The sequence below is a fragment of the Ovis aries genome, chromosome 3 (assembly GCF_016772045.2).
Source record: "Ovis aries strain OAR_USU_Benz2616 breed Rambouillet chromosome 3, ARS-UI_Ramb_v3.0, whole genome shotgun sequence".
NCBI classification, from domain to species: Eukaryota; Metazoa; Chordata; class Mammalia; order Artiodactyla; family Bovidae; genus Ovis; species Ovis aries.
The window spans coordinates 117,337,656-117,358,975 of NC_056056.1; the positions used below are offsets into that span (position 1 = coordinate 117,337,656).

At 37.6% G+C, this 21,320-nt stretch overlaps 1 protein-coding gene across 20 annotated transcripts in view; it reads right to left on the reverse strand.

Annotated features, from left to right (window-relative positions):
* Positions 1 to 21,320, reverse strand: part of PPFIA2 (PTPRF interacting protein alpha 2) — a 509,064-nt gene that overhangs the window by 17,990 nt on the left and 469,754 nt on the right. For 10 of the 20 annotated variants that reach the window (XM_060412495.1, XM_012174007.5, XM_060412486.1 and 7 more), the window contains 5 exons: positions 19,667 to 19,748; positions 15,099 to 15,299; positions 5,573 to 5,635; positions 4,308 to 4,337; positions 2,122 to 2,315 (listed from right to left, as the gene is read on the reverse strand). In XM_060412495.1, coding sequence (XP_060268478.1) covers positions 2,122 to 2,315; positions 4,308 to 4,337; positions 5,573 to 5,635; positions 15,099 to 15,299; positions 19,667 to 19,748 — 570 coding nt within the window. The remainder of the gene's footprint in view (positions 1 to 2,121; positions 2,316 to 4,307; positions 4,338 to 5,572; positions 5,636 to 15,098; positions 15,300 to 19,666; positions 19,749 to 21,320) is intronic. The other 10 variants (XM_027967176.3, XM_060412496.1, XM_027967175.3 and 7 more) reach the window with 3 other exon arrangements.

Below are 21,320 nucleotides of genomic sequence, written 5' to 3' on the forward strand. Positions count from 1 at the left end.
GAAAGGGAAGAGGAACTAAAAAGCCTCTTGATGAAAGTAAAAGTGGAGAGTGAAAAAGTTGGCTTAAAGCTCAACATTCAGAAGACGAAGATCATGGCATCCAGTCCCATCACTTCATGGGAAATAGGTGGGGAAACAGTGTCAGACTTTATTTTGGGGGGCTTCAAAATCACTGCAGATGGTGACTGCAGCCATGATATTGAAAGATGCTTGCTCCTTGGAAGGAAAGTTTTGACCAACCTAGATAGTATATTGAAAAGCAGAGACATTACTTTGCCAACAAATGTCCATCTAGTCAAGGCTATGGTTTTCCCTGTGGTCATGTATGGATGTGAGAGTTGGACCGTTAAAAAGCTGAGCACCGAAGAATTGATGCTTTTGAACAGTGGTGTTGGAGAAGACTCTTGAGAGTCCCTTGGACTGCAAGGAGATCCAACCAGTCCATTCTGAAGGAGATCAGCCCTGGGATTTCTTTGGAAGGAATGATGCTAAAGCTGAAGCTCCAGTACTTCGGCTACCTCATGCGCAGAGTTGACTCATTGGAAAAGACTTTGATGCTGGGAGGGATTGGGAGCAGGAGGAGAAGGGGACGATAGAGGATGAGATGGCTGGATGGCATCACGGACTCGATGGACGTGAGTCTGAGTGAACTCCGAGAGTTGGTGATGGACAGGGAGGCCTGGCGTGCTATGATTCATGGGGTCGCAAAGAGTCGGACACGACTGAGCAACTGAACTGAACGGAACTGAAACATCCAAGGACAGAGAACTCGCTACATCACAGTGTGTGCTAGAGGGCAATAGTGATACAAAGTTTTTTTTTCTATTGGACACAAATCACTCACTCTATAATCTACACCTATTTGAAATAGGAAAGTGTATGTTCAAGAGAGCAAATATTCTTCTATCACATACATTAAAAAATTTAATTCCTTCCTTTCCCCTAGACTTCTACCACTCTATCACAGTTTAATATCCATAAATGAATACAGTTTCTTATCGTCATCTCACCATGTAGTAGAACTTTTATTGTGTCCGCCAATAAACACAGTACAGATATGCCCTGTCAAGCCATTAACCAGAACTGAGACTTTTGTGTCAACTATAAATAACATATCATATTTTCCACTTGAACTGCTTCTAAATAATGAATTCCCAATCCAGCATTTTAATGGTTTTTAAAAATGGTGTTATATTCATCTCTACTAGATTTAATCCAATAGTGTCAACAACTGTTAAAATTCAAAAGATTTTGATAAATTTGACTGAACAATCTCAATTGTTATCTCTTTATCCTAACTGTATGTCATTAACATAAATTATTTTTATACCATTTTAATTTCAGTCATTAATTAAATGTTGGACAGGATGTGAGCAAATAGTTTGCCAAATTGTCTAGATTTATATTTATTAATTTACTGTAATTAACTATATATAAAATGATCATAATACAACTGACAGTTCTGCAGATGACTTACAAAGAGATCAGGCAATAACATAAAATTTATGACATGGATTATAAGAAGTGTTTTTCTACCCCCTGGATAATAAACAACTTGAAAAAAGAATTTTCATTTTTTTAATCACAGCAATTTACTTCTCTGTGTTCTTACCACTGTCTCATGTCCTATTCAGTGTTTTTTCCCTGAAAATTAATACACAAATAAGCAAAAGCACTGAAAGATTTATATAAAAACAAAAATGTTTTTCAGAGGAGAATTCCTTCTCAAAATTTTTTCTAGAATAACCCTGTTATTTATAACTACATATATCTATAGTTGAAATTGATGAATTTATTCTTGATAAATATTTTTCTACAATGAACACATAGATTAAAATTGCAAACATGAAATTTCCTAAATATTTGGGGGGGGGGGAAGATCTACACTGTATGAGAATTTAGTACTGTCTAATTCTGTAAATTTGGGGCATCTAATATGCACCCAGCTCTACATTAGACAGTCCCTGCAATTTATCGCATGAATATATTTTTGCCAAGTAGATGTACACAGATGTTTCAGAGTATATACTCCATCTTTCTTAAATATCTCTCTATGTTCTAGTAATATATACATTAATTACTTTTTCACTTAAATTATTTCAGAAAAAAACTGAAACCTACCGATGGAAACTGTCCACCATTTTTAAGTGGACGCGGAGATCTTTTTTTGTTAGGTGATCTAGCATTCTTGCATCTACCAAGCATTCCATAAAATAACTTCTGTACTGAGGTAGCCCCAGGCTGGGAAGCCATTCGTTTCCAATCCACTCATGGTTCATATCTCCATATGCCAGGGTCTGTAGGAAAACCGGACACTAGAATTGTTTTATAGCAGTCAAGTTTCTTAGCCAATAAAATGAGATGGTAATTGGAGGATATGGGCTATCATTTTCATTGATATTTAATTCTTTTATATATTGAAATGAAGCAGAAATAATATTTAGCCTCTAAATCAGATTTCTTTTGTATAAAGTGGAAGTCTGGGTCCTTGCCTACAGGGTCCTTGCTTACAGTGAATGATTATGCTCACTTTGTTTTCTCAAAAGGAATTCCATTTTATACAAAATACATTTTAAATTCAAAAGTTGAATGATATAAACAAATGCTGAGCTGAAAGATCCTTACTTTGTACAGATAGATTTAATTCGACTTATTTTATCTTTATCTGTCAGCCAGTATGCCACCATTTCCTTCTCTTCAATGCTACTGTTATATTGCTGTGGTGTAATGGCAAATCTTGATGTGAAAGCAGAAACCTCAGTAAATGAAGAGAGAAAGGATCCACAGGGCTAGAGGGCAGAATGCTGAAGCTTTATGTGGCCTCTGCTGTTACCTAGTGAAGCATGCAACCAGTACTCTATAAAAATTGATGCAATCTTTTACAGGTATCAGTCAATATAGACTTTGTATTTAAAGAATCAGACCAAAAAGGTAAAATATAATCTAATTCTTTAATATAACATATAAACTGATCTTACCAAACACTGTTTGTAAAAGTCAAAAGTAAAACCCAAGTCAACCATCACCACTAAAACAATTTTTAAAAAGTATTATTACTGTCTATTACTTTGACAATATTTTCCATTCAGATCCTTATCAAAGTCACAGTTAGAACATGTGTTTCTCATTAAAATTGAGGTGTTCCTCTTATTGTGTGTGTTCTTAAAAAATGGAATGCTTACCGAAATAAAGACCTAGTGCAACCCTGATTTACTAAATGTAGGTACTAGTCGTATCTGGACTTCCCTGGTGGCTCAGTGGTAAGGAATGGGCCTGCAGCACAAGAGACACAGGAGGCGCGGGTTCAATCCCTGGGTCAGGCAGATGCCCTGGAGAAGGAAATGGCAACCAGTTCCAATATTCTTGCCTGGGAAATCCCATGAACAGAGGAGCCTGGCCAGCTGCAGTCCATGAGAGTACAAAAAGCTGGACATGACCGAGCGACTAAACAGCAACAGCAACAAGGTCCTAGTAGTAACTACCGAAATTTTTCATACAAAGTTTGAATCACATTACCTATAACACATTAATTCTTTTAGTTTAGCAGTATAGTGCGGAAATGTTGAGAAAGGAATAACTTCTCTACAAACATATATGCATGTTCACATTACAGATGTTTGGCTCATAACGCCATCTCAGTAAAGGGCAGGGACTTATGATGTGCAGTTGCAAAGCTAACCCATGTGCCTCCAACTCCGTTTCTCACACACTTCCCATTATACTGTAAAGCTTGTGTGTGCTCAGTCATTCAGTCGTGTCCTACGGTGTGTGACCCCATGGACCATGGCCTTGCAGGCTCCTCTTCCGTGGGGTTTCTCAAGAACACTGGGGTGGGTTGCCATTTCCTCCTCGAAGGGATCTTCCTGACCCAGGGATTGAACCCATGTCTCTCGCATCTCCTGCACTGGCAGGTGGACTCTTTACTACTAGCGCCACGTAAAGAATAGGGGATTCCAAACAATTTTTTGGAAATCTCTCCTCTTCCCCTTACATCCAACATAAATGATTCCTGATTAAATATATTCAGAGGGTGATTTCCAAGAAGTTTAAGTTGTAGTTCTTTTAAAGGAGAAAGGAAATTTTCCTTTCAAAAGAGGCCAGGTGTAAAATGACAATCATCTTCTTGATTGTAAAATATGGTGATTTAAAAAGACCTATATAGTATTAAACATAATAAAGTTGAATACACGATTAAACTAATCTTAAACTAAGTGAAGATTTATAATATATTATGACATACAGTTTTCTTACTTTATATATTCATAGCCTACTAAATGATACTGTTTTAAAGCATATGAATTTCCTACCTGGGCCCAGCTTCCTTCCTCAGATTCTTTCTGTGTTAGCGGCAGGAAATGATTAATAAAGCAGATAAATATAAATTAATCTCAAATTGATACAGTAAATTTTTTTCCAGTAGAAGTAAAATTGTTTTGCTATTAAACTGTTAACTAGGACACAGGCAAATAAATACACAGTCCTTATTGAGATCCACAGCAATCAACTGAGGAGTTCAAGGGTGACTATGAGGGTACCTATGTAATTTCTAATTTAGGCTAATTAAATACACACATGTGACATATGGAATTTTCATGATACATTTGATCTGGTCATTCCAAACCTTTTTGATTCTTAAAACTGTGAGATTTTTCATAATAAGTTATAATAAAATTTTTTATTATATACATACAAATATACAATGCACAAATGTGTATATATACATATGATGGAGAAATCCTGTGCAAAGTAAATTAATGGAGTAGACAAAGGAACTGCATCCTTCCAACTAAACTTTGTGGTAATGAAATGGGTCTCAACAACGAGCAGCAACAAACAAAACTCAATAAGAAAAGACCAAGTACAACAAGCTAAAGTAAAAATGTAATTAGTAAACAACATTGGCATTTTTATTCATCATAAGCTAAATAATCAATTTCAAATGAATACAATGAAAAGGACATTAAATTAAAAATAAGTTGCTCATAATAAAATGCATGGCATGCCCAACTTTGCCACTTCAAATGAGAAATGACTATACATAATATTGTATTTTTAAAAGCTGACAATTATGAGTCGCCATGAATTTCTTTAAGCATGTACTTTTAATAATTTTTAAAAATGAACACTTTTCATGGGGGTGATGGGGGTGAAGCTCTGTATCTGAGATTGGGAAAGTACAAGAAGCTAAATGATTGCATTTAAAAAGGATATTCGATCTATACATTCTGTTACAAATTTAATTGGGTTTGGTAACATGCATTACCTGGGAATATGCTGAGTTTTAAGTGATATTTGCTATAACACATTTCCAATGTTGTGAAATAGATAAATATTATTAAATTCTTGATTACTTGTTTGCATGTCACCAACTCTTATATTAACCACATTATGACAATCTAGTATGGCTTTATTTAAAAATGTCTAAGTGCAGTGAAATTAGACCATAATCATTGCATGTCCCTGTGTAAACATACCCATTACTCTGATCCTACGGTATAAACAAAACAGCTTTTCCATCCAAATAGCAGCAAAATAAGGGTTTTGCATGTTCAACAAAGCTGTAAAGACTAACCGTTTTTGCTGGAGCTGCAAGATTCTCCATTTCTTCATGGGTCACCCAAACGTTGCCTGAAGGCTAGTGAGGAGGCCCAGAGGGAAGCAGTGGGGTCCGTGGGCGGAAGCAGTGGCAAGGAAGAAAGGCAGCGGCACTGTCAGTTAAGGGAACCACAGCAACACCGCCGTGCTCTTGCGCCTACAGCACGTGCAAGAGACAGCATTGCTGGCTGCTCACAGCTCCCTTTTGCTTCTACTTCAAAAGATTAAATAGAAAGAGGCATGCTGTGAAGCTCAGATGGGATAGATTTAAAATGATACTTCTGTAATTATTAATCAGGAAAAAGGCTTAATCAAAATTTGCATTTCAAAGGTATGTGGCTATTGGATCCATCTTTTTGTAATCATGGAGAACTGAATAAATTTGATTTGTAGAAGAATATTTTTTCTTCAGTAAACAAAGACACATGTGTTTTGTCACGTTATTACCAATATTTCCTTCACAGAGTTTTGATTCCTCAATGTCCTTGGAAAGAGAAAATTGGTTGTCAATTCAAAGCTGAAAGTACTATCATAACCTGTCTGGAAATCGATATCAGTTTTTCCCAAATGACCTCTTCCTTTCACAGTTCAGTAAATATGTTGTTTTCCTACATTCTTAAAAAAAAAAAGAAAGAAATGCTATTTTGGATGTAATAAAAGTGTTTTTTTTTTTTCAGTGAATATTGTCAGAAGTCACAAAACTTGGGTTACCTGGTTTTTCAGCAGTATCCTACACTGTTATAGAGAAGAAAATTTTGTAAAAGGGAAGTTTCTCTCTAGCAGGCACTATTCTATTATGAAGTCTCATTTTCCTTTTAATAAAAACAACCCATGATATTCCTTTTATACACCGACTTACGTACAATTTCTAAACCAAAGTCCATCTAGTAACATACAGATCACTGGGAACCACTTCCCATCAAATTCCACCATTTAACTGGGATATCATTATGAACATTTCAACATTGTCCAAATACATCAATTCTATAGTTACAGGGACATTTATATCCTATGTATTACTTGTTACTTATTTTGGAAGGGGGTCTCGTTTTAAAGAATTTGAGGTAGCAAAATTGACACCACAATATAAGTTATTACCATAATTTTCTCTGGCCTTTTCTACCGATACAGTGCCATGTTAACTTAGCTTCTATTATAGATGATGCAATATAATATAATTTTAAAAATAACTGCATATAAACTAAATTGATGAGTATAATTCAAAATATGGTAAATCTCATGTATAGGAGAATTACTCATGGTTGAGCAATGAAACAGTAAATATTCATTATTATAAGTAAATCATATAGGCATAAGGATCTCAAAGGCTAAGTATCATTTATACATATAGAATTCTCATTTTCCTACCATTTTGGAATTCTGAGTATAAATGAATTTTTTTCTTAAAAGATAAAACTGCACAACTGTAAAATATACTTGGAATACAGCAGCCATCCATGTCATTCAAAGCCCCTACCTCTATCCCCAGCTTCTAAACATGGTACTCATTATAAACAGAAAGTTGCGTATGAATATATGATTATTAAGTCACTTGGCAGAAACTGCTCTCACTGCCTTTTTGAGGAGTGTACTATGCTAAAAAGAGTTTTTACACTCATCTGTTGCATTCCCTTTATACTCACTCATAACACTGCTTTGCCTGAACGGCTATACTGTCTCTTCATCACGAGCTACAGTGATGGTTACTTGAGAGGAAATTCACTTAAGCCAGACTGTTTGACAATGATGTCTATAGATTCCACCTTGATTGTGAATCCAAGAAATGAAGATTGCCCTCCTTCTGTAAGAAACTTGACCAGTATTATTTCATACTGAAATGCAGACATGTACACTCCCTTTCCTTGTGGCTCAGCTGGTAAAGAATCCACCTGCAGTGAGGGAGACCTGGGTTCAACCCCTTGGTTGGGAAGATCCTCTGGAGAAGGGAATGGCTACCCACTCCAGATTCTGGCCTGGAGAATTCCATGGACTGTACAGTCCATGGGGTCACAGAGTTGGACATGACTGAGTGACTTTCACTTCACTTCACATAATCTCTTTCACAGGTTATTTAAAGTCTGTATCTGCCAGTCTATCACCATATTCTGGAGTGAGTAGGATTCAAGGAGCTATGACTTCATCTGTATCCTTGCAAGCAAAATGAGTATATATCCAGGACAATTTTCTAAAGTATGGTTGGCAAACTTCCCGAAGTTGTAAGTTGGCTGTTCACTTGTGCTCTGCAGTTTTACTTGTGAGGAGCACTGCCTGCTCTAGAATCTTGAAAAGTAACTCAAAAATGACTCCTATACGACCCAACCACTTAGGCATTAGTTGAGGTTTTCAAGTTTATTTTATAAGCAAGCCTATGGGTAGTAGCCGAAGAATTGATGCTTTTGAACTGTGGTGTTGGAGAAGACTCTTGAGAGTCCCTTGGACTGAAAGGAGATCCAACCAGTCCATTCTGAAGGAGATCAGCCCTGGGATTTCTTTGGAAGGAATGATGCTAAAGCTGAAACTCCAGTACTTTGGCTACCTCATGTGAAGAGTTGACTCATTGGAAAAGACTCTGATGCTGGGAGGGATTGGGGGCAGGAGGAGAAGGGGACGACAGAGGATGGGATGGCTGGATGGCATCACGGACTTGATGGACGTGAGTCTGAGTGAACTCCGAGAGTTGGTGATGGACAGGGAGGCCTGGAGTGCTGCGATTCATGGGGTTGCAAAGAGTTGGACACGACTGAGCAGCTGAACTGAACTCAACTGAACGGATAGTAAGTCAATTATTTAGATTTGTTTCTTTTTATCACCAGTTTCAAGGATGGAGCTTTTGTCTGGGTGAGTCATAAAAAGGGTGCTTTAGAGCCTGAGCATTTCAGCAGAGAGCACATCTTAGAGAAAAGCTAGAGTTGGGATGCTTTGAGAAGCAAAGGACACTGGTGCCTTGAGTCCAGGGATAAAGACTGCAAAAAGTGGCCTGGAAAAGCATAAAGGACAAGCATCATATCATTTGGCTGTGGCTTTCTGAGAGCCACTGAAAATCATTTACTCACTGTGTTGGTAGTCCATGCTGCAACCCCCGATAAATGAACTGGAGAATGCAAACCAGTAAATGATTTTTTTTGTGTGTATGGCAAATACCATTTGAGCCTAGAAAATGGTTTCTAAAATTTTAGTTATCTAGACATTTACTAAATTAGAATCAAGAGGTTTGAGTTCTGGCAGTGCCACTTCTCAGTAACTAGGACATTTCCTAAGCTTCTCTAGATTCTACATCTGTTAAGTAGGGTAAAACTACATCAGTTCAGTTCAGTTCAGTTGCTCAGTCGTGTCCGCCTCTTTGTGATCCCATGAATCACAGCACGCCAGGCCTCCCTGTCTATCACCAACTCCCAGAGTTCACCCAAACTCATGTCTGTCGAGTTGGTGATGCCATCCAGCCATCTCATCTTCTGTCGTCCCCTTCTCCTCCTGCCCCCAATCCCTCCAAGCATCAGAGTCTTTTCCAATGAGTCAACTCTTCGCATGAGGTGGCCAAAGTATTGTAGTTTCAGCTTTAGCATCAGTCCTTCCAAATAACACCCAGGACTGATCTCCTTCAGAATGGACTGGTTGGATCTCCTTGTGGTCTAAGAGTCTTCTCCAACAACCACAGTTCAAAAGCATCAATTCTTTGGCACTCGGCTTTCTTCACTCATACTATAAAAGATACTAATAATTTTAAATTATGATGCAATATATTCTGATCCAGGGGTGGTACTAGGATGAGGTAGGTGAGGAGTTAAGGGGGCTCCATTTAAGGAAGCACCCACTCAGGATCGTGCACGTACAAGGTTGGCACTGACAGTGAGACCATCATTCTGTTTCGTTGGCAGTGCCTTGCTAGCCTGACCTTAGCCCAGATGCAGTAGAATATGCAGCTAGTATTATCAATTGAAATCTAGAAGGAAAATTCCTAAAGGAGGTTAAGAATTAAAGCACTTACCTAATTAAATCATTCAGGAGAGATTTATGATATAAAAATAAATATTAAAATGAGTTTAAGGGATAACTTATGAAAACTAATTTTGGGGGAAAATAATTCTCTTGCTGTCAGAAATACAAAGTAAATCCAGCAGCCAGACCTCAGAACTACCCTGAACCTTATCTAGCTGTCACTTCTGTAATGACTCACATCATTTTGAAGCATTTTTTTACTTTATAACTGAATCTCAAAGTACATTAATTTGAAATCTACTTTCCACATTTAAAATGGCCTATATCCACACTTCTCCCTAATCTGACTTGATGTTTCTCTACCATAAAAGGAAAAATATTTCTCATTATAATAAGACTAGTTTAACACAACTGTATTTCACCTTATTTACTTAGAGGTTGAGGCTTAGGAGGTTAATAATTATGTAGAGGGGAACCAAAGTAGACTGAAAGAATGTTGTGGAAAAGAAGGAAAACTGGTAGATGCAGGAAGCAGGGAAGTACACTTGTTAGGAGCACAGACTATGGGGCAAAACCACCTGGGGTGTGACCTTAGGACAGGTCACTTCACCTCTCTGTTCGTCAATTGCTCCCATTTGTGAAATAGGTTTCATGAAAGTACCCATCTCATATCGTCCTTAGACTCAAATCAGTTACTGCATGTAGAACACTTAGACCAGGGCCTGACCTTAGTTCTCCATTGATGTTGGCTGTTACTACAATTTTCCTAGAATTCTCATTAAACAATCTCTACCCAAGTAAATCTTTAGTTTACATTGTGTTGAAACTTATCTTATGCCTTCCATGTCTGCTCAAAATTGCTAAATTATATGTTTACAAAAATCATTTGTTTTTGTTCCCAAACCTTTTTACTTTCACAGCATTTTTTTAAAAATCAGGCCATATAAGTAAATATTATATAGAGCCAAAAATTAAATAAACTTGGCTCATGTCTGAACACTAAGCTGAATTATTTGGAAAGACTAGATAAGGGCAAATATTAAAACACAATTAAAAATACAACTTCAATGAGAAATACAATGAGAATATCAATGAGAAATACAACTTCAGCAAAGTCTAGGAAAGAATTTGTAAATTTCCAGGATTCTACACTCATAGCTTTTCAAGTATCTTAGTTATCACTTTAAAAAGAAACTCAAACTAAAAATGTTGAAAATGTTTAAAGGATGAAGCTATCAAATAAACATAATGTGAAACTCCAGGCACTGGAATTATACTAAAGAAAAGTCCTAGGGTTTCATCTAAATTTGCAAATGCCTGAATATTTACATATTTTTACTTAAGATGAAATATTTAAAGAATTTATGTATTCTTTATGATATATACCTCTTAAACCAAATATTTCAATTATCTGATATCTCCATCTCTATTCTGTTACATAGGAGGCCTTCTATAGTAACTATAGTAATAGCTTAGGAAAAAGAAAGCTGGAAGATTAGGGCTGGCCCAGAGAAATAATAAATGTAAATAATAATAATGAATGAAAACAGATTTTTCTATTAGTCCATTTCATCTAAACAGAAAAGGAGGCAGAGTTCTGTTCAGTTTTTTTCTTTTTTTTAAAACTAAGTATCTTGTTTTTTTATCTTAAGAACTTGAGTGAATGAATAAGGTACCTTTCTCAGGAACCCAAACCTGAACACACGGAATCTCTTGTATGATCAGAACTGTTGGCAGTGTTCCAGAAGACATGATAACATTTCTTTAAAAAAAAAAAGTCAACTCCTTTTAAAATTTCAAAGAGTGAATCCTAGTATATAATTTTAGGTGATGACTTTAAAATGTTTTCATCTTCACTTTATGTAGTGGATTAATTACTAAAAATTCACATGTAATTTTTTGCAAAGCAAATCATATTTGAAATATATTAAAAATGAGTAAATACGTTCATGTAGATAGAGTTAAAGACATATTTACAAAAAGCACTCAGTAGATTATTTTTAAAGCAAATAGAGACAACTTCTCTCTTGTGTAACTTGTATCAGTATTTAGCTAAGGGCATATGTCTTCTGTGAATAAAGAGCTTTTACACATTAGCAAAAAAAAAAAAAGACTATTCCTATAATCTGACAGAGAAATGAAAAAAGCTATGAATAGGAAATTCATTTAAATGCTAAAATAAATAAGTATATGAAAACATTTTAACTTTACTAGTAACTTTTAAAATGTAAACTTAAGCAATGTAGTCATTAATTTTGACAAAGGGGGAGAAAAGACTACACAATATAATCTGGCAGTTAAGGTTCAAAAGTAATAAAAATATAAATGCCCTATATACAAATATTACTATGGAAATAACCATAGTTAATGTAATAACATAACTACATTCATACTCACTATATTATTGTAAATACAATGAAAATTGCTAAATAAGCAAAATGTCCAATGTTAGGGGGTTGGTTAAATAAAGGAGGCATGCAGCAATTATCAATGATTCTACAACTACATATTTAATATTAATAAAATGGGGGAAATATTCATGTCATATTACTGAGTTTTAAAATTACAAAATAATGTATTATGTGAAAATATTTTTATAAAATGAGAAAGAAAGTAGAATGAAAAGGTCTCTATCAAAAAGTTAATAGTGAAAATATTAATGATTTTAATAATTAGCAATATATTACCTGTCTTTCAAAGGTTAATTTCTCTTTGAGCCATAATCCGAAGTGCCTTTTCCCTCACTGGAATGCCAGAGCATTCTGCTTCTGTGTGTCCCTTTTTTTAGCATGGTTGCCCTCTCCGTAATCAGGACATACATACTTCATATCCTGTGTAGTGGTGGATAGTATGACTTATAGAATCATCATTTTAAGGTGTATATTTATTGACTATTTACAATTTGCCAGGCACTGACTTAAGGCCCAGGGACTATGGAAAACCTGATAATACACTTGCTCTAGTGTGGGATGAATCAAGGGGAGAAACTTATGTGGTAGTTTCCTATAAGTATACAGAGCGATGACTCAAGAAGGGAAGCAAACCCAGACTTTGGAGTTTGGTGAAAACTTTTTAGAGGAAGGACATTCAGGGGTCATCACTGGAGGACAGTGACCCTGGAGTGGAAAGGATGTTCCAGGCAGAGAGAACAACTGAAAAAGCGAATGATCAACCCAAATCATAAAAGTTTAGGAAACGGAAATTTGTTCTGTGTTCCTGGGATCCTGATCTGAGGAAATAAAGCCTTTGAGGTGAACTGAGAATAGATGAAGAAGGGTCTCACAAGCTCTCTTCACATTTGACTGGTCTTTGAACAACTGAGTATGCTCTTACTTTTAACAGCTTGTGATTTAAGCTCCTTCAGTTTGCTTAGACATTTTTAGGAAAATAGTGCTTAATTATTCAATTTTCCTTTAAGAAATAGGATGCTAAACATAAATAAATTATATTCTACGGGAGATGGTGATGGACAGGGAGGCCTGGCGTGCTGCAATTCATGGGGTCGCAAAGAGTCGGACACGACTGAGCAACTGAACTGAACTGAACTGAACTTTCATCTTTAAGTTGGGACTTCTGTTGCTTTTGCAAGATTAGAAATTTTAAATATTTTTGTTGAAATCTGCTCTTGGGAGGAGAATGTTAACATAAACCTGTCATGATATTTCTCTCTCAGTTGGAAGTTACTCAGAAAACTCATCATCAGATCTGAATTCTGTTTATAATAACTATTTTAATGGCCTTCTCAACTTATATTTTAAATATATTCTGAATGACTTTTTTAGCTTCAGGAATACTTCAGCTATAGTATATAAATTTATGCACATTTTAATATGCTATCAGTTCAGTTCAGTCGCTCAGTCGTGTCTGATTCTGTGCGACCCCATGGACTGCAGCACACCAGTCGTCCCTGTCCATCACCAACTCCCAGAGTTTACTCAAACTCATGACCATTGAGTCAGTGATGACGTCCAACCATCTCATCCTCTGTCGTCCCCTTCTCCTCCTGCCTTCAATCTTTCCCAGCATGAGAGTCTTTTCCGATGAGTCAGTTCTTCACATCAGGTGGCCAAAGTATTGGAGTATTAGCTTCAGTATCAATCCTTCCAATGAATATTTAGGACTGACTTCCTTTAGGATAGCCTGGTTGGATCTCCTTACAGTCCAAGGGACTCGAAAGAGTCTTCTCCAACACCACAGTTCAAAAGCATCAATTCTTTGATGCTCAGCTTTCTTTATAGTCCAACTCTCACATCCATACATGACTACTGGAAAAACCATAGCCTTGACTAGACGGACCTTTGTTGGCAAAGTAATGTCTGCTTCTTAATATGCTGTCTAGGTTGGTCATAACTTTTCTTCCAAGGAGTAAGCATCTTTCAAGTTCATGGCTGCAGTCACCATCTGCAGTGATTTTGGAGCCCCCCCAAATAAAGTCTGCCACTGTTTCCACTGTTTCTCCATCTATTTGCCATGAAGTGATGGGACCAGATGCCATGATATTAGTTTTCTGAATGTTGAGTTTTTAGTCAACTTTTTCACTCCCCTCTTTCACTTTCAATAAGTCATATATATGAAATTTGTTAAAATATATATTGTCTCCTAGATATATCTTAGGAAAAAGTTAAAATGGAATTATATAAGAAAGATAAACACTTAAATTTTGACTTTGTGTTTCTAGCACTGGAATCTAGTACACTGGGAAGGAATATAAAAATATATATATTAAAAAATGAAGCAAATTCTCCAATTTACAGTGATGTTTAAGACTATATAAAAAAAAGTTATGCTCAAGTTAGCTGTGTGCCTGAAAACTGAAATAATTTTGCTTTTTTATCTTTTGCCCACTATTTGAACTTACCTCATTTTTCCTTTTTTTTTTTTTTTAATAAGACATGGGACCAGAAAAATCCAATTAACATCAGAAATCACATACTTTATCAGAGAATAATATAATTTGGAGAAGACTAAGGAAAGAATGGATGTTATTTGCGAGTTTCTCTCAGTATTTGAATTTGTCATCTGGCATTCCTTTTTTAAATATTCTGTTCTTTTCTAATATTAAGACAGGGACAAAATTATGAGAGAAATAGGGATTTATAAATAAAAAGCAAACAGGTTTTGAGGGCAGGTAATTCACATGGTATTTATAAAACACTGAATATCAAGGTACTTTCATTTATGAAAACTGCTTAAGAGGTAGTGAGTTTAGCATTACATCTTCTAAAAGTACTGCTGCCTAGAGTTCATCTCTGAGATGCTGGATTACACTAAAAAGGAAAAATCTCATGAAAGAATGAACTCTTGGTCTTGCTTGGGAGAAAAATCTAAATGTTAGAGGATAGCTCAAAAGTCTATTTTGGTTGCAGCCTTCAAGTCTGATAGGAATCACAGCTCTTCAATTGAAAACCTATTAAAAGTAGCAGCAAGGTTAATGAAGAGCAAGCTAGATCGCCTGAGAATAATGCATGCTGACATTGACATGCTTGCTGCCACAGTTCTGCGCTGTGGGCCTGGGGAGGCTGCTGTCCACCCAGCCCTGGGAGAGGGGAGGAGCACAAGGGACTCACAGTTCTGGATGTTGGAGGAGCTGAAGGGCTGGTTAGGGAAACCATCTCCTGGATTGCTAATCGGAGCTTCAAGCGATGCAGAGGGTTGCTGATTCCAATCTCTCTCTGGATCTCAGTGTCCGATAAGGCAGACATAATGGCCCCGCTCTTCACGTTGGCTCTGCAGGCTGCCACGTACCAAGCAGGCATTCCCAACCAGAGCTGTTGGATTGCGGAAAAACGCACCCAGATTATAGTCATAGCTAACCGTTAGTGCTGTGTGCTAGATCGTATTCTAATTACCTTACCTGTATGAACTCACTGATTACCACAACCCCATGAAAGAGATGCTATTCTTATTTCCCCCAGAAGAGAGAGAGGCACAAAGACATTAAGTAATTTATTCAAAGGACCAGTTAGTCAGTAATGGAAATAAAGATTGGAAAGGTACCCTTCAGGGTCTGCAATTTAACAACAAATTTATGAGGGATGAATAAAATAGCTGCACCTCACCATATCTCCTCTAGAGTTTAAGGATAAGAATGGCTACAAGCTGCATTTGGTAAAGGCTCAATTAACACATTTGTTTAATAAATGACTTCAATTTATAATTTTCCTTTGGAATTCTGAGTGCTTTTGATCAAAGGCTTTAATGTGGCTAAGCGACATTTCCAACTTGCCTACCTGTGCTATGTGCTAATTTGTATGTGCTCAATTAGATGCTAAATAGGAAAATACTTTATGGAGAATGAAATGATGGGCTAATGGAAGCGGCTAACAGTATAAGCACCTGTAAAACATTAATTACAGAGAGTTACAAAACAAATAATGCTCTAGAAATTATGGATTCTGATTTTTCAACTTTGCTGTGAGGCTCTGGAAAGACAGTTGAATTGGTAGTACAATGAACACAGCGTAATGCCCAGCACACATCTGAAGCCCAGGGTGGATGCACTGAGTTGTAGCAGCAGAATTACACACGCTTAATAAGAAATATTCTTGCCATTCCTCTCCCCGCTCCGTCGTCGTTAGCTATGAAGAAGAAGGGGGGCACATGCCGGTGAGTTTAAATTTTTAAAAAGCTAAAGCACTGTTTTTTGGGGAGGGGTATTTTATTGGTTGGTATGAACAGACTGAGCAAAAGGAGAGGGAGAGCAAGTGAAGGAGCAAGAGAAGAACAACCGTAAATCAGCAACACATAGCGTCAAGAGCTCTAGACGAAGAATCAGAAGGCTCGGGCCTTCCCTGTCATTGGTGAGTTGCACAAGTCCTCTGTGCCTCAGCCCCATTTCCCTCCTTTGTAAAATGGAAGGGATTTGGCTTTATTATTTCTAAGGTTTTGTTTTAGGCAGCTTCTAAGATGGTTCCAAATAATCGCACTTCCTGATATTCCTGCACTTGTATCCCCCTCTTCCTCCGAGTTGGGGCTGGACCTGGAGACTTACTGTAATGAAAAGACTGTGATAAAAGTGACTGGTGCTGGTGGTGAAGAACCCAGCTGCCAATGCAAGGGGTGCCAGAGATCCGGGTTCAATCCCTGGGACGATCCCTTAAAGGAGGGCATGGCAGCCCCCTCCAGTATTCTTGCCTGGAGAATCCCATGGACAGAGGAGCCTGGCAGGCTACAGTCCATAGGATCGCACAGAGTCAGACACGACTGAAGTTACTTAGCACACATGCAAAAGTGATGGGACGTGATTGTCCAGGTTAGGTTACAAACAGACGGGCTTCATTCTAGCTGGCCCTCTCTGCCTCTATTCTCTGAGCTCTTGCTCTGGGGGAAGGCAGCTGTCGAGCTGCGAGCAGTCCTGTGAGATGCTCACATGGAAAGGAACAGATGTCTCCGGCCAACAGCTAGCAAGGAACAGAGTCAGCTCAGAATTGGATTTTCCCCTAAGTCAAGTCTTGACATGACTGGGGCCCTGGGCTGACACTCTGCCTGCAGTCTGGTGAGAGACTCTGGATAGTGGCCGTAGGTAAACCATGTCCAGATTCCTGACCCACAGAAGTCATGAGGAAAAGAAATGCTACGTGTTGGGATAATTTGCTACATGATAATAAATAACTAATACTGATCTTAAAAATTTGTTTTAAAAATTCTATGTTAAGGGGTTGCTTGCTTCTGTAGAGGAATTAAAAAGGCAAATCGTTCATCCAACGTGGCCTGGGCTGTGATTGAGATAAGAAAGGAGACAGGTGCAGTGGATGACTGACGATAGCATCTCCTACATGTTAGGCCCAGGAATTGACCTTGCCTTGACAGATACGATTATATACGAGAAAAGACGGGATTTGAATTCATAGTTTGTAAACTGAAGTTCAAAATAACTAAATATCTAAATATACCTTCACTGGACCTGAATGATTTTCACTTCTCTTCACCTCCTCTATACTAAGATATTTGGACTTCCATACTGGTTAACATTACCAATACATGGTTGCCAATACCTGGTTACCAAGGTCATTCCTGATTGTGCTGTTCGCTAAGTCGCCTCAGTCATGTCCGACTCTGTGCAACCCTATGGACTATAGCCTGCTGGGCTCCTCTGTCCATGATATTCTCCAGGCAAGAATACTGGAGTGGGTTGCCATGCCCTTCTCCAGGGGATCTTCCAGACCCAGAGATGGAACCCATGACTCTTAACATCTCCTGCACTGGCAGGCAGGTTCTTTACCACTAGTGCTACCTGGAAAGCCTCCACCCCTGATTAGACTTTCGCAAAGTTCTTGGTGTCTATAAATGGTGTGTGAAGCATCAGACTTATTTGTACCCATCACTCAGTGGACTGTGCAATCAAGGAGGTCCTAAAGGAGGTGAAAGTTAAGAGCTCTCGTTCATTGGATCACCCACCTCATTCGTCATGTTTATTCCATTTTATAATTTCAGTCACTTTAGGGAGTACACTAGGAGCAATTTCTGTGTGCTCAGGATAGTTTTAATTAGAAACGTCACTGCCTGTCATTTCCTAGGCCCTTAATGTCAGTAAATCTTTTTTTTTTTTTTTTTTAATAAAGGATCTGTTCATCACTTTCAAAATAGCAGCTAGCTCTGTGAAACTGTAGCTCGTTTCACTGGAGAGAAACTGCCCAATGAGTTGCTCTCAGTTTTGCAGCAGGCTTTCTTAAACATTTTGTCTTACAAATTGATTTTTTAAATACAGTAATTTTAAAGACATATTTGGAAGAACAGCTCTGATCACTAATAAGCTAAAAAATTTCCTGACTGATATGAAAGAATAAAGCAAGACACAGGCTTCTTTCACTCAGTCCAAGAGAAAATGCAAAGCATGTTTTTATATTTATCTGTGTAAGATAATTTTTTAAACTTAAATGTTTTGTTGTCCCTCATTGATTAATTCGTTAGCTCTGGATTTGATATAATAATGAAGGTGGACAATTTTAGAATCCTGAACCTTTTAAAACAATGGTTTCTAGTTGCCTCTGCCAAGCAGCAAAAGTTCATACAGTCAGTCTCTTGGTGTTCTTGGGCTGTTGGCTCCAGGATGTTGCCGACCAAAATCTGCAGATGCTAGAGTCCCTGTAGGGCCTGACTATCCAGGGCTCATCATCCACGGATTTGTTTCAGGTTGAACGTGTTTGGGAATCCATGGACGGGGAACCCATGGATATGGTGGACTGACTATACTCCCCTTCATCTTGATGTCAGCATATCCTAGCAGTTGCCAACAGCCCACATTAGAGAACTGAATGGAAGGGGCAGTAAAACTATTGATAAGTGGCATGAAAGGGCCCTTTGTGGTCAAATATGTGTTTCCTTCACCATCCTCGTCTGCTTCTGCTGATCAGGTATTGATTAATTTATTCAGGCCCTTGTGTTGTGCAGGATATGCTAAAAGTAGTTCTAATTTCATTAAAAACATTCCGTCTGGACACAGAAGGGAACAAGGGTTTGTGTATTCTCCTGAAAAATTCCAAATGTCTAAATCTAGCGGGCTCTTTCATATTCAGGAATTATACTACAAGCAAACGAATGGCTGCAAGTGTCTTGGGTCACACAGAAGTGTTAAAAATACAGAGATGGCTCTTTTCTGTTAACCTGCTGATGAGGAAGGGCTCTGGACTAATGTACTGGACAGACGCTTCCTAGCAACAACACAGTGAAAGTGTTAGTCGCTCAGTTGTGTCTGACTCTTTGTGACCACATGGACTGTGGCCCCCCAGGCTCCTCTGTCCATGGGATTCTCCAGGCAAGAGTACTGGAGTGGGTTGCCATTCTCTTCTCCAGGGGACCTTCCTGACCCAGGGATCAAATCTGGGTCTCCTACGTTGCAGGCAGACTCTTTACTGTCCCAGGAGTGTCACTCAAGAATTGCTTCTTGATTTACTCTAGATATAAAGAGCACCGAATTTACTAAAACTTTCTTTCATCTCACTGCCTGCTGCTTCTGCCACAGTCACAAGAAAGCATCAGAGTAAAATCACAGCTATGACTGTGGGTCCCTAGATAAAGCAAACATTCTCTTTATAAGCTATTCCAGACTGCCGGAAAAATGAAGATGTTAGCAACCTAGCTTTACTTGTCTCTAAACGTTAGATTGGATGAGAGTCTTCTGATTTAATTCTCTTACCTCTAGCCATGCGACTACCGTGGGCCCATCCCACTGGGCAAATGGTAATCCCTTTCTCCGAGCTTCTTCTAGAAGTTCGTGCCTGAAGTATACAGCAAGGATTATTAGTCAGGTAATATGGGAAAAGATGGCTGTGATTACTTTTAATGACAATATTTTTTAAAAGCCCAATATTCCTTTATAATCTTTTTATGAGTTAATACAAAATAACAGAAGTCTTTCTTCCTTTGAATAATACATGCAAATCATCCTTTGATTTTATTAGAAATGAAACATTGATATCTAAAAATAATTTTCCTAAACACTGATTCTCTGAAATTCAAACATTAAATGTTAATGGACTAAGAAACTGAATTATATTATCAGCAAATGTCTTTATCCCTTAAACAAGAAAGTGGCCCACATATACATATTCCTGCATGCATTACAGGATCTAAATGAAGTTTCTTCCATCTGTCTTGTCTGCTTCTCTTTATTATTTCAATAGTAGAATAAATGCCTGTTTATAGAGGCAGAAGATCAAGCCAGTAATTTTAGCCCCATTCAAATGATACACTTGATTTTAGTATGCTTTCTGGGTCCAGGTGGCTATCTTAGGAGTTAGTATTTTGTATAGACTACAACACTACTTCTCATTTGAAGGGAACTCCGAGGTACATTGACTTCCACCTCTAAAGACAACATAAAGTATAAAATTCAATAGTATACTTATTTTCATTTACAATCACTATTGGTTTTAATAAAAGCAAAGCATGTCAATGACAACAAATGGTTGTTTCTGATAACAAAAATATGTGAAGAGCCTAGACAAATGCATCTTTAATCACTATCCCTACTACTGACCCTTGACATCCATTTACAAAACCAATTTCAGCTCATTCATGATTGAAATAACAAGTTTGTGTTTCTTTGAAACTCAAATTGATATATACCTGGCCAGGACTATATTGGAAACTATATTCTCTGCTCCTTAGATACATTGATCTTACACACTCATTTACACATACTGTCTTATTTTTAATGTGTGTCTTTCATGCTTAGGAACTCCGAAATGAAGCATTTGATTATTTCCTGCTATCAGTTGATTAACTGCTTATTGAGGTGGAGTATAACATGTTAGACTATATAATAAAGATGTCTTCTAACACAAAAGCTTTCCATGTCTGTGATAGATGCTACTGCAAAATGCAGCAAAGAAATAAGGAGGCAAAACAAAGATTAAAGTTAATAGTAGCTGAAGAGACACGTAAATCAACTGCTTTTTCACTTCATAGGGTAGTAAAGAAAATGTGCGTAAGCTATTCAGCACCTCGGAAGGTGAACAGCGTCACTGGCGCCCTGACTCCAAAGTCAAACTAGAGCCGTGGTTTGCTCTCCTCTCACCCATCCCCTCAGACTTTCCAATGACATTCCTGCACTGAGAGCTAGGCTTTTTGAATAGCCTAGTCTCACTGTGATAGATACATTGAATAGATCTGAGTTGAAGGGTTAAACGACAAACCATCAGGTTTGAGCACCTATTGAGCACCTATTGTGAGCTGAGACATGAGACTCACACAGACAAGCACCCAGTTTTACAGGAGATCCCTGGTTAAACAGAAAAAGCAAATACATGAAACTGTTTAAAAACATAGTACAATTCACAAATAGATGT